Here is a 14,479-nt window from a genome sequence, read left to right as displayed (position 1 = left end):
GCTGTACTTTTCTGATAAGCAAAAAGTATGTGTACTACCCCATGTGGTTTGGCTTTTTTGGCTATTTCAGCTACACCCATCACTAACAGTTACGTTAGATCATGCATACAGCCAAACAATCTCCTTAGACAAAGATTTTTAGTAGAATTGTAAGTACCAGAGAGCTCAGTGTCTCAACATGGCACTATCATAGGTCACCAATAAAATGGTTTAATGAGTCTGGTATGGAAGAACTTGACTGGCCTGCTCAAATTGTAGACCTGAACCCCACTGAACACATTTGGGGATGAATTGGAACAGCTGCTGTAAGACAGGCCCCCTTGGCCAATGTCAGTGCCTGACCTCACTGATGCTCTTGTGTCTGAATGGGAGCAAATCCCTGCACCAATGTTTCTACATCAAGTGGAATGTCTTCTCAAAAGATTGGATGCTGTTTTAGCAGCAAAGAGAGGATCAGCCTCCTATTAATGCCCCTGATTTTAAAATTAAGTATTTAACAGACAGGTATGAATATGAAGATCTAGTTTCCCTCTTTAGTTCAAAGCATGTCTTGGCCTGTCTTGCATTGAATTTGTCGGTCTCTGGTATAGGTGTCAATGAACATCACTCACGTGACCACGACCAACCCCGCTCTGATCTCTTCCTCTTCCCTGATGAGAGCGGGAATCTGGGACAGGAGCCGAGTCCCACCTACCCCACCCTGCACTCCCCACTCATCTCCCCTCCTGTCCCCTCCCTGCCCCAAGACTCTGATGACTTCTGCATCCTGGACACGCCTGGTTCCAGAGTAGGGGTGAGCTCATCTCTGCTTATGGAGTTGGGGGGCTTTTGAAAGAGGCTGTTTTAACCCTCCAAATAGTGTGCACTTTAAAGGGGTCATATTCTGTTTTTTTTATCATTTAATATTTTTCTCTGAAGTCCACTTACAAATTCAGGGTTTTTGCAGCACAGTCATTAAAAATTTAGTTTTTCATGACCTTTTCATGACTCCTAAAATGAAATATGTAGTTATTTACAGCTGTGCCTTTAAGACTTCTATATAAACCTCCTTTTGTGCATGTAAAATAAAGCCTGAAGTAAACTTCGGTCAGATGCAAACACTAGGCATCTGCATACAGGACTGAACATTTGTGGCCCCACTCTTCTAACCGAGTGTACTCCGAATGTGCAGTATGTGCATGCATCTGGAATTATTAGCACTGTAAGTGGGCCCACAAGGTGTCAAAACTCACAGTTTAGCCATTGCTGTCACAGAGAAGCGATAGAAGGTGTAAGTGCCGCTATACAAAAGGAGGTAAAGCTGGAAACAACAACAGTGGATGTTCACGTGAGTTTGAAGGAATATAATGTCTTCTTTATGGATCTAAACATTTGAAGAGAAGTCCAGTATCTCATAGCAGTCCTAGCTATAATTCAAATGGAGTGTACTTTGAAAGGTGAGCATTCGGCTGTACGTAGATGCTAAGTGTTCGTGTCTACTTTGGTCTTAACATGCTTACTCTTAGATTGTGGGTAATTGTGACCGCTTCGTTAAACAATCTGCGCTGAAATGAGCTGCACAAACTGACTGTAATGATCAGTGACCTTGTTAAAAACTTTAGCCACTCCTTATCATTTCACAAACTAAATTTGCATCAAAAGCACAAAGTTTGGTGGACTGTCCCACATTTTACTCTAATATTTAGTTCTTCTTGTGTTTAGGAAATAAAATCCATCAGGCTGAAGTTATACTTTCTGTGCTATTAGCATTTCAAAATGGAATAAATATAAATAAATAAATAAAAAATTATTTGAGTTTCCCCCCGAATTCCCCCTTTTTCTGTATATTAAGCTGGGATAGGAGAAAGAATATTAACATTGACAAATGTACACTATTCAGCTTTTGAGTGTGGACATCTACTTGATTCATATGTTCTGTCTCTCAGGAGAAGGATGAGGAGCCCATGGTAAAGAAACTGACCTCTGAACCTATCCTAGTGAAGGATGACCACTTCAGTCTTCCTTTGGGGGGCAACAGCTCTAACAGGGGGCCACTTCACTTCCCTGTGCCTGAAGTCAGATACCTGGTCAAAGAGATCTCTGTTGTGTGGCACCTCTACGGAGGAAAGGACTTTGGTGGTGGAGTGCTCTCCTCCTCACCAGCTCGCAGTCGAGGGTACGTGTTTGGAGTTGATCCACTGCACATTCAATGTCATTCTTCATATAAATGAATCGGCACACTCATGTAACAACTGGGAGTTTACTCAGAGAGCATGTTTTTGTGTGTGTATCTGTAGGTGCACTCCTCACAGCTCTCCATCACAGACTCCTGTAAGACAGGCCAGAAGAGGTTCTCGTGCTGGAGGAGGATGGGGTAGAAACCCTGATGTTCTGATGGAGATTCAACTCAGTAAGGTCAGAGAACACTTCCCTTTCATGCAAAATCTCACATTCTGCAGTTGTAATGGAATCTGAAGTCTTAGTGCTTGAATTGCATGTTTAGCTGCCTGCTTAAATGTCACAAACACAGAAGAATTCTAAGATTTCTGGAATGAAGCCATAACAGTAATTAATTGAATGAAAATAAACACATTTATGATCTTTTGACAGGTGCGGTTCCAACATGAGGTGTATCCTCAGATGACTCAAGAGGTAGGAGTTTTGGTGGAGCAGCCAGTGTCCAGACAGGTGTTCTCAGTGCAGGATCTGGAGATACGAGACAGACTGGCCTCCTCAATGATGAACAAGTTCCTCTACCTGTACTCCAGTAAAGAGATGCCCAGGAAAGCTCACTCCAACATGGTGAGATCAAACACACACTGACAGTTAGAAATAATGCACTCACTGAGCACTTTATTAGTAACACTTTGGTCCTAATAAAGTGCCGACATGGTCTTCTGCTGTTGTAGCCCATCCACCTCAAGGTTTAACATGTTGTGCATTCTGAAATGCTATTCTGCTCAATACAATTGTACAAAGTGTTTATCTGAGTTACCGTAGCCTTTCTGTCAGCTCGAAAAAGTATGGGCTTAATTTCCCAAAAGCATTGCAAGCTTAAGTTAATCATAGAGACAATAGGCGCCAGTGGTGTCTACTTAAGCATACAAAGCTTTTGGGAAATGCAGCCCTGGCCAGCAATTCTCTTTTGACCTCTTTCATTAACAAGGCATTTCCATCCGCAGAACTGCCACTGACTGGATGTTTTCTGTTTTTGGCACCATTCTGAGTAAATTCTAGAGACTGTTGTGTGTGAAAATCCCAGTAGTTACAGAAATACTCAAACCAGCCCGTCTGGCACCGACAATCATGCTGTGGTCGAAATCACAGAGATCACGTTTTTTTCCCATTCTGATGATTTATGTGAACATTAACTGAAGCTCCTGACCAGCATCTGCATGAGTTTTTGCATTACACTGCTGCCACACGATTGGCTGACTAGATAATCGCGTGAATAAGTATGTGCAGGTTTTCCTAATAAAGTGCTCAGTGAGTGTATGTCACCTGATCTATAGATGGTTTGCATGGTTTCTAAACTAAGGCAGAGCACACAACATATACTCTGAAATCAGTGTTGATTGTCTTTTATCTTTTAGTTAACCATCAGAGCCCTGCACGTATCTCCAGAAGCTGGACAGGCACCACAGGAGTGCTGCCTGCGTGTTTCTCTAATGCCTATCCGCCTGAACATTGACCAGGTACAGATAAATATAAAAATGCTGCTGTAAACACACACCTCCGCTTGATTTTAAAGGAATATTCCAGGTTCAGTACAAGTCATTTTCTTCTGGATTACAGTGAGGCACTTACAATGGAAGTGAATGGAGCCAATCTGTAAACATTAAAATACTCACTAATCATACTTTCAAAAGTATAGTCACAAAATGTAAACAATATGTTTTAACATGATTTTAACAAATCACTTAATAATCTTTTCTGTATTAAGTCATTTCCAATTTTACAACTTCATTGCCATGACGCAGTAATGCCGTAATGTCATCATATCGTTATTTTTGTTGGAATTCCAATTAAAAATCAGTGGATACATTGGGGTTCAAAAGTCACAGAGCACTAGTGAAAATGCTTGTATTTAGCAATATTTTTTTTTTTTATTTCAAATTCTATTAGCAATTAATAAAAGTTCAAAATGTAAATAATTTATTTATTATTTAGTATTTTCCCCTTTTGTGCAGATTTTTTTTTGTTGTTATTAACAATTTATATTGATTCCATTCATAAGACAAACAAACACAAAATACGGAATCAATTATATACATTAACCCTCTCCACTGCCCCTCCCCGAGAACCCAACAAAAAAAGCCAAATATGCACCCCACTTCCTATCAAACAAATCCCATTTTCCCATCCTTCTAAAAATCATCCCGAAACGAGGGTGCCCCAGCTGACTTCCATCCCCTGAGGATGATTCGTCTGCCGGTCATAACTCCAGCTAGGACCCAACTTTTTAAATGACTAACCCAATATTAATGATCCCCAATATCATCGCCCCTCAACCAAAATTCTTGGATCTTAACACATCCTCAAATGTGTGTGTGTGTGTGTGTGTGTGTGTGAGACCAAGCCTATAGAATCACTGTAAAATCTTAAATTGCATCATACTTGCATCTCTAGATGTAGACTTTGTAAAATCCTAGCCCACACTCACTCCTCCAATACGAAGTTTAAATCTTTCTCCCATAATTTCTTGAGAAGTTGAAACTCCGTCCCCCAGACTCTGAATTAGCAGGGAGTAATACACTGATGCCAAAATCACCCTCTTCCTGAGTATCTGCTGCTTTATGGGATGTATGCTTTATATTAAAATAGTACAGAACAGGTGGCACAGCTGTAAATACCTAAAGAACTGAGATCTGGTAATCCTAAAATTATCAAATGTCAAATGCATTTACGTTAACATATACAACTTTTGATTTTCAAAATGTATTACTCTATGCTGAAATAACTTTAACCAGATTAATAAATGCTGTTAATTTATTGTTCATTTTTAGATCTTGTTAAAGGGCACCTATTATGGCATTTAAAATGTTCCTAATATTGTTTTGGGAGTCCCCAACAACAGTTTTACATGCATGCAATGACAAAAAGCACTTTTGTTGTCTTATAATATGCATTTATGTTTACCTGATTTGCTCACCGACTCCCAAATGATTCGTTCAACGACTCATTTTTCCAAACCCCTCCTTTGCGTGACGCTAATCTGCGGTGATTGGTCAGATGACCCAGGTTGTGATTCGGAGGAGGAAGCTGATCCAAATAAACTTGGTACTGAACCTTCCTTCAGTATCAACCGGCTCGCGAATCCACACTTGAAAGCATTTATGTTCGTAAAGCAATCGTCATTAAAATGACGCGAACACAGCACAAGGTTCGGGCTATACGTGTGTGGTATAGCTGTAAATATAAACTCTAGCCACTGATTCTTCACATGCTCGTCCCTGGGCAGTGAAAAAAAGGTCGCTTTTGATACGCACTTCAGAACACAGCGTCTTGTTGTCGACATGATGTTTTCAAGTTTTCCCTGGTGTCTGCGCACGCAATGAGTGGGCGCGGCCAATTTGATAATTTTTCGTCTTGATGTCACAACGAAAAGGAAAATGACTCATTGGAAAAACGATTCATTACATTGACTCAGAGTCGACTCCTACTTTTGAGAGACAATAACTTTTTTTACGGTGAACTTTCATATATAAAACTTTGCAGGATGTTTTTGTTCACTTAAATCTATGTTACACACTACCTGAAAGGTAATTTTCAAAATTCCATAATAGGTGCCCTTTAACAAATTAAACTTTATTGTAAAGTGTTACCAATTTTATTTTTTATTTCATTCTACATCATCAATCCTAATCCATTCTGTTTATTTCCACAAATTAGATTTTGAATTCCAGATTTCATTGTGGTCTCTTGGACACCTCTATACTGGATCTACTATTGTATTTGTTTAGTTGTCTTTCATCCCCTCAGATTACTCTTTCTCTTTGTACAGGATGCTCTGTTCTTTCTAAAGAACTTCCTCAGCAGTCTGGCAGCAGATGTCGAGCTATTCTCCCCACCAGAGCAGGAAGGTAACAATCAGTAAAAAGTCAAATATTCTGGGGGAAATTCTCTAAGAATGAATTGTGTGCATTGGCTTCACTAACAGAATTAAAAGTACAATGTTACACATTGTGCAACAGGTGAAGAGCACTGATTTGAGTAAATATTATAAATCTATAATAAGCCTTATTTAGAATGCTTGTTTGTGTGGAAAAGAATGACAATGAATTAATTGAAAATCTGTTTCCGTGCATTTCATGGCTGGTTAAACTGTACTGTGGGTGGTTAGTGGATAAGAATAAGCACTGAAATACTGCTCACAAAAAAAAAACTGTTTAGTGAATATTCCCCCTCTCCTGCAAGAGCAAGCGGTTTCACCAGTGTAATTCTGAGGTGATTTGTGTTTGTAGCGTTCTGCGTGTCGATGAAGAAGCCTCCTGGCCCTGAGGTTTCCTGTAGTTTTTCCAAGTTCAACAGTGGATCGAGTCAGGACCCTGCACCCATCATCTCTGTGCCAACACAAACCCGCAGCAGTCCCAGCCTCATCAACACCTGCAGCCTAGACAACACCACTGACACAGAGACTGGCTTCACAGACCAGCCCATATTCTTTAGGTGTGTGACAGGAAGCAGTAGAGTTCTCAATACCAGTGTTTCATTAGTCGATCTAGGGGTGGGCAATATGACCAAAATCTTATATCATGACTCGAGTCATTTTAAATCACGATAATGGTGTGTATTGCGATTTTTATTTTATTTTTTTGATTTTTTGAAAATCAATAAAAATTGTTAACATAATAAATAAATAAATAACCATATTTGAATGCCTATTTCTGGAAAATTCAGTCAGTGAAGAAAATACTTTTTAAGTGAAAACTTCCTCCATATAATTTTCTCCTTGTTTAGAACTTGACAAACAGTCAATGTTAAAAATAAAATAAACACTAGTTTTTAAGTCACTTGTTCCATATTACTCAATTTCACATTGACACATTTCGGTCTGATATGTTGTTGACCAATAGTATTATAAACTTTCCTCAAGAAAATGTATTAATTGCTATTTTCAAAGCAAAGCAACAAATAAAAAATTATATAATTTTTGTAAAAGATACACAACAAAAATAACCCGTCTTGAAGAAAATACATTTAAAAAATATGCATCTTTTGGCTTTCATAATATTCTTTAGGGTGCTTCATTTTTAAGTTTGTTTGTATTACCACAAGTGATTATCTTCACACAACACAGTTTGCACAGATTACATTTTTCTAATTTGTGTTGGTTTTTGTGAACCTATGTCGCACCTGTTTTTACAACAAGCTCCTCTTCATTTTCTTGACTCTTCTATTGATCACATCAGCAATAATTCATCAAATGATGGAGAGGTATAGATGTGCGGTGTAGTCAAGCAAACCTCGGTATGTTAAAGAGATGATTCAAGTGAGCCGCAACTCATTCCCCGTTCAAGCCTGGTTTCAGTCTCACGTGAAGCACGGCCACTGATAGATACGCACGCGCTGCGCACATGGATATTTACATATCGAGATATACACAATATAGCAAAATCTCTAACGGTTGACACTTCATCACCACAATATATATCGTCATGCCGCCCAGCCCTAGTCAATACCAATAGCATTGAAATTCACGATTCTCTGTGCCAATTTTGAAACCACAATATTCTATTGAAAACAGATCTTTTTTTATTAAATAATAATATAATATAACAAAATAAAACAATGGCATATAGCCTTCAAATTATTATTAAACAGAATAAATGAATAAAAAAGAAAGAAATTAAGGGCCGTAAGTGATTTTCTCTTTGTCAATATTGTTGTTTCAATTATATTAACAACATAATAAACGGCTGCAATTCTATTAGGTTGCATTTACACTAAAGCTTAGTGCACAGATCCTATAATTTGATCCAAATGATTTCAACTTGCTACTAAGTATTCAGTAGTCATACTCATAACCAATCTTTCCATCTACATTACATGTGCCTTGCTTCTAGTTGTTCATGTATGAGCTAATCAATAACATCAAATCAAAATTTATTTTGCTTGTATTATGTTTCCAGAGAGTTCCGGTTCACCTCTGAGGTGCCAATTCGATTAGACTACCACGGAAAACACATGGCCATGGAGCAGGTGTGTTGTCTACAAAATCCCACAGACATCATTCACCATTCGCTGTCTTTTCGCAAAAATTATAGCATTATGCTAAGCTAATGTTAATCTAGGGTGTGTTCCAAATTCCTGATATTTCCTAGTGGCCTAAGTAAGATTTCAAAGCCTTCTCTCACCTGTTTGAAACCCCTGGGTCTGATATAAAGTACTTGTGCATACAGACCTTTCAAATCTTTGGGGTCAGAATTAGCTTATTCAGTGTTGTGATTGTAGCTTGTTGATTTCATTTACACAAAGTAGTTAATACACTCACTGAGAACTTTACTAGGAACACCTGTACACATACTTATTCATGTGATTATCTAATCTACCAGTCGTGTGGCAGCAGTGCAATGCAGTTTCAGTTAATGTCCACATCAACCATCAGAATGGGGAAAAAAATTGATCTCCGTGATTTCGATCGTGGCATTATTGTTGGTGCCAGACAGGCTGGTTTAATTATTTCTGTATCTGCTGATCTCCTGGGATTTTCACACACAACAGTCTCTAAAATGTACTCAGAATGGTGCCAAAAACAAAAAACATTCAGTGAGAGGCAGTTCTGCAAATGGAAATGTCTTGTTGATGAGAGAGGTCAATGAAGAATGGTCATACTGGTTTGAGCTGATAGAAAGGCTATGTTAACTCAGATAACCACTCTGTTTAATTGTAGTGAGCTGAATAGCATCTCAGAATGCACAACACGTTGAAACTTGAGACGAATGGGCTACAACAGCAGAAGACCATGTCGGCACTTTATTAGGACTATAGTGTTCCTAATGAAGTGCTCAGTGAGTGTATATGATTAATACATGATTTTAAGATACAATATCTGGATGTAATCTTAGGATCATATTTTTCAGGGCACATTTGCTGGTATTGTGATTGGACTGACACAGCTGAACTGCTCAGAGTTAAAATTACGCCGATTGTGTTATAGACAAGGGTAAGAGCAAAAAATAAATATATTATGCATTTTAAAAAATGTGTTCACTATGTTTTTCTTGCAAGACTATATTAGTCTATGTATTAAGATTATATTTGGAAATGTGCTTTTCTTTTTCTAGATTATTGGGTGTTGACAAGCTCTTTGCATATGCCATTAACGAGTGGCTCAATGACATTAAGAAGAACCAGTTGCCAGGGCTGCTGGGAGGAGTGGGGCCCATACATTCCCTGGTGCAGCTAGGTAAGCATATCACAGTCATACACACATTATAGACTTCCCTCTTCCCCTTCCATTTCCAAATGAAAAATTACTTTTGTTCTGTTTTTTGCTAAAGTGGCAAGAAAAAGTATGTGAACCCTTTGGAATTAGCTGGTTTTCTGCTCAAATGTGATGTCATGTTCATCAGTCACAAGTATAAAATAACACATTGTTTAAGCTAACAACACTTAAAAAATTATAATCGTTCATGTCTTTATTGAATACATCCCATTAAACATTCACAGTGCTGTGGAAAAAGTAAGTGAACCCCTAGGCTAATGACACCAACAATAGATAATTAGAGTCAGGAGTTGGTAAACCTGACATCCAATTAATGTAACAAGATTGGAGGTGTGAGTTAGAGCTACTTTGACTTAAAAAGCACTCACACAAGAAGCATCTGCTGAAATGGACCAAAAAAGTCTCAGAAGACCTACGATGAATAATTGTCGCTTTGCATAAAGCTGGAAAGGATTACAAAGTTATGTCGAAGAGCTTAGATATTCATCTGCCCACATTTAGACAAACTGTCTATATATGGAGATGATTTAGTACTGTGGCTACTCTCCCTTTTCCACAGCACTGTGAATGTTTAATGTGTTCAATAATGACATGAAATATTTAAAAAAATGTGTGTGTTGTATGCTTAAGCACATTGTGTTTGTCTATACTTGTGACTTTGATGAAGATGAGATCACATTTTATGACCAATTAATGCAGAAAACCAGCTAATTCCAAAGGGTTCCCATACTTTTTCTTGCCACTGTATTTTCCAAATACTTTTGAACTTCTCTAATCTAATGAGTTTTCTAAGTGGTGAGCAATGTTGCCCTTTATAGTTCAGGGTTTTAGGGATCTCGTGTGGCTACCCATCGAGCAGTACCGTAAGGATGGGAGAATAGTGCGTGGCTTCCAGCGGGGCACTGCCTCCTTTGGAACCTCCACCGCGATGGCAGCCCTGGAGCTCACCAATCGGATGGTGCGAACAATACAGGTAAGCTCCGCCTTTCTTTTCATTAGTTATCAGTATTTTAAAGAGAGATGGCACAAGCTCAGTTTTCAAGCCAAACATTTCACACAAAATGTTTAAGTTTTAAATAGGGCTGTCTGTGGATAAAAAGTTTATTCGCAATAAATCGCGAATAATCGCAGATTTTGAAAGTGCTGAAATTTAACTCTATAATTCTTTCTTGTCAAATTGCATTTATTTTCTTTTTTAGGAAAGAAAACAAAAACAATATGTAATTTAATAAATAATTGAATGCTTTATTAACATTTTCCAAACAAAGCTTTCCACAGTATAAAGATAGAAATGCACTAAAATAGCACCATTCAAGTGACATTAAACGTTTCCCAAAGTCTAACTGAGAGATTGACTAATTGAAATAACCAGCCCCTTTCATTGGTTGCAAATGTATTGCAATGGGCATTTAAATCTCTTATTCGCTCATCATTGTGCATCCGTGTTGATGATTTGCATCAAAGCCGCTTGAACTCAACATGAAAAGCAGTGCAGACAATGTTTTATTCTGAGATTTCGTGATAGTTCATATTGGACCTGCTACTGTGGTAATTAAATTACAGAGACTTCAAAGTACTTGCTTTCAGTCACAAGTCTCGCTTTGTACATACAAATAGCATAAAGAGCTATTTTCCTATTGCTGTTGTGGTGTGTCCATCACTGTAATGAATCTGGGCGGACACATTACAAAGGCTCCACCCTAGTCCCACCAGTGTATTTGCTGGTTTATGCTTCAATGTTAAATGCGATAATCGCCATAAAGAAAACATACAGATCTCCCAAAGTTATAATGCAAGTTCATATGCTAGTTATTTGTCTGTATAAATGACTCTGAATCTGTTTTGTATGTTTTATGCAGGCAGCTGCTGAAACTGCTTATGACATGGTGTCTCCAGTGCCAGATGAGAAAGAATGCAAGAAGATCAAACGGTACTCGCATTACTGCCTAGCACATCAGCCAGTGGATCTCAGAGAGGGAGTCGCCAAGGCATACAGTGTAGTGAAAGAGGTATGTAAAATAAAATAGGTTGCGAATGCCATTTCATGTTGGCTTAAACAACTGTGGCAGAAACTTTCCGACTGACTTGAGTTCTATGAGCTTTGTGTGTTTGCAGGGCATAACAGACACAGCCCTGACCATTTATGACACTGCCACACGTGAGCATGAACAGAGGGGCATGACGGGCGCTGTGGGCGGAGTCCTGCGACAGCTTCCACCCGCTGTCGTTAAACCTCTTATCGTTGCCACGGAAGCAACTTCCAATGTGCTGGGAGGCATGAGGAATCAGATCCACCCAGATGCGCGTCAGGAAGAGTCCCAGAAATGGCGCCTGGGGGAAGAGTGATCAGTGCTCCGAAACTTGATCTGGTGGCTTGCATTAGATCAAAATTGATATTCGTACTGACCTATCAGCCTAAATTATGTGTGCTGACTATGTTTGATTAGTGTGTTGGCGCCCATACAGATAATATGAAGCCAGTTTTTTCTGTTTGCTGCTAATGCTTTAGTTTAAAGCAGTCTGGGTGTCAATTACAGAAAACTAGAGGCTGCAGTAGACAAGTCTAACCCAAATGAATTATTAAAGGTACATGAGGATTGAGTCATCAAAAGTTCTCGAAGCTGCATGACTAGAAATGTGTGCTGGAGTAGATTTAACCAGATTGTCTCTGCTCCCACCACCAACAAATATCCTCGTAGTGCCTTCATGTCATTAATATCATATGATCATCAGTTTGTGAATGAGATGGTTAAGTGTCTTGAGATAAACAAGATTACTGTGCCATGTTTTTTTTCTCTCCATTCAATTCTAAACCAATGTCCATTTAACACAAAACACAGTTCACAGTCTAAATTCCACAACAGTTCAAAGTTGACTGTAAGAGGGAATCTTACAACGAAATGTCCGGGTCACATTTCACCCTAAATATCAAAGAAAACAAGGAAATTAGACGCCTAAAAATTAAGCATGTTTTTGTACCATTTAAGCTTTTTGCAATGTGACATAATTTACATGACAAATAAGGCACAAATACTCAATTCTTATTACTGTAATGTGAAAAAATTTCATTCTGTTTTTTTTTTTTTTATTTATTCACAATTAAAATCAGCATACATTAAATTGAACACCGCAAATGCTACCATGATGTATAGTTTAATTGCACTTTTTAAATGTGCTTCACAAAAAAAAAGATATATTCTTTTTTTCACATTACAGTAATTCAAATATGATCTGTAATGTCACAATGCAAAATATCTTAATAGTCCTAAAAATGTATTTGCTTTGAACAAAATATGATTCCTTTTTTTTCTTCTTTTGATTTTGCAAAAATATGATCTGGTCATTTCTTTACAGTTGTCATGGAATTCCCTCAATATGGCTTAGCCTGTTGCAAATACAATGCAAGTCATTGCTTACACCCTCAAAAAACATGAAAAGGATTCAAATCAGCCATTTTTACATAATACATAATTTATACTTCCTACAATAATCATCTCCTTATAAAAAAATAATAATAATAATATATATATATATGTTATTAGCTGTTTAAATAGAAGACAGTGTAGACTCTTGTTTGTACCTGATAAAAATGGCTTTCAAGTAACACAATGTTGTGTATTGTTTCTCTTTACAGTTACTGTGTAAGAAAATAGTCTCAAACATGCTGAATGTTTTACGGTTAATATTAACTAGCATTTTTTACTTCATTGATCCCAGAAAGTTGTTTTCAGTGCTGTTGTGTCAGGACAGCATCTGCTTGAGTGACATTCCTAAGCAGCTGCATTTCAGGAGTCTTGTGGATGGTCATTAGATAAGGACACAAACTCATACGTAGTTTTCCATATTGTTTAAATCTCATATATTAAAAAAAACACGTTTTAATTCTCCGTTCTTCAATGTCAATGTACCAGACATTTTTGTTTGTTTGTTTTATAAATCAAAAATGTTTCTCCTCATGGTATCACGGGTGCTGTGTGAGTAAATGTTGATTTGATATTGGGAAACTGATAAATAACTGCATATTTTAGCTTTGCTGTCCAAACGCTTCCTTTTCTCATTGAGATGATGCCTCTCATTTATTGAATGTTTGATTTCTTTCAAGAGGTAATAACCTTTCTTGTACATAGATGTACAGGTAATTTGCCCAATTTGTATGAAAGCATGTATTAAGAATAGGGAAATAAATTATTTAATGTCCGCCAATTGCTTTTTGAGTCTTACTTTAGATTTAGATACTTTAGATAGATATGGGAATAGCCCCGACCTCAACCACATTGCTCTGCAGAGGGTGGTGCCAGCAGCCCAGCACATCATCGGAGACATTCCCTCCATCCAGGTCATCTACACGAGTCTGTGTGTGTGAGGAAAGCTCAGAGGATCATCATCAGAGACTTCAGTCATTAAAGTCATGCATAGTCTCACTATATGACATGTTGAAGGACCCAATACTTTCCATTTCTGTTAAAGGGATAATTCACCATAAAATGGCAATTCTTATTATTTACTCACCCTCATGCCATCCCAGATGTGTATGACTTTCTTTCTTCTACTGAACACAAACAAAGATTTTTAGAAGTATATTTCAGCTCTGTAGGTCCATACAATGCATGTTTGGTGATCAGAACTTTGTAGCTCCAAAAATCACATAAAGGAAACATAAAAGAAATCCATATGACTCCAGTGGTTAAATCTATATCTTCAGAAGTGATATTACAGGTGTGGGTTAGAAACAGATCAAAATTTTACATTAACATCTTCCATTTATGCATTTGGCAGACGCTTTTATCCAAAGTGACTTACAGAGCACTTATTACAGGGACAATCCCCCCAGAACAACCTGGAGTTAAATGCCTTGCTCAAGGACACAATGGTGGTGGCTGTGGGGCTCGAACCAGCAACCTTCTGATTAACAGTTATGTGCTTTAGCCCACTACGCCACCACCACTCCTTAACATTTAGACATTTAGATGTGAAAGTGAAAAGCAAATACAGTAAACATGGACTGATTTGTTGTAATTTAATAACTCCAAAATGACTAATACATATATAATT

General features: G+C 37.9%; 1 protein-coding gene across 4 annotated transcripts in view; it reads left to right on the top strand.

Moving 5' to 3' along the window:
• atg2b (autophagy related 2B) overlaps nucleotides 1-13,623 on the top strand; it is a 43,152-nt gene extending 29,529 nt beyond the window's left edge. For all 4 annotated transcript variants that reach the window (XM_052145105.1, XM_052145104.1, XM_052145106.1 and 1 more), the window contains exons 31-43: nucleotides 591-793; nucleotides 1,926-2,155; nucleotides 2,277-2,394; nucleotides 2,590-2,781; nucleotides 3,573-3,674; nucleotides 5,984-6,062; nucleotides 6,444-6,648; nucleotides 8,112-8,181; nucleotides 9,063-9,145; nucleotides 9,267-9,388; nucleotides 10,246-10,400; nucleotides 11,287-11,436; nucleotides 11,543-13,623. In XM_052145105.1, the coding sequence (XP_052001065.1) occupies nucleotides 591-793; nucleotides 1,926-2,155; nucleotides 2,277-2,394; nucleotides 2,590-2,781; nucleotides 3,573-3,674; nucleotides 5,984-6,062; nucleotides 6,444-6,648; nucleotides 8,112-8,181; nucleotides 9,063-9,145; nucleotides 9,267-9,388; nucleotides 10,246-10,400; nucleotides 11,287-11,436; nucleotides 11,543-11,773 (1,940 nt within the window). In that variant the 3' untranslated portion in view covers nucleotides 11,774-13,623. The remainder of the gene's footprint in view (nucleotides 1-590; nucleotides 794-1,925; nucleotides 2,156-2,276; nucleotides 2,395-2,589; nucleotides 2,782-3,572; nucleotides 3,675-5,983; nucleotides 6,063-6,443; nucleotides 6,649-8,111; nucleotides 8,182-9,062; nucleotides 9,146-9,266; nucleotides 9,389-10,245; nucleotides 10,401-11,286; nucleotides 11,437-11,542) is intronic.
• Nucleotides 13,624-14,479: the final 856 nt, after the last annotated feature.

The sequence above is a fragment of the Xyrauchen texanus genome, chromosome 16 (assembly GCF_025860055.1).
Source record: "Xyrauchen texanus isolate HMW12.3.18 chromosome 16, RBS_HiC_50CHRs, whole genome shotgun sequence".
Taxonomy (NCBI): Eukaryota; Metazoa; Chordata; class Actinopteri; order Cypriniformes; family Catostomidae; genus Xyrauchen; species Xyrauchen texanus.
This window is presented reverse-complemented; position numbering and strand designations above follow the sequence as displayed.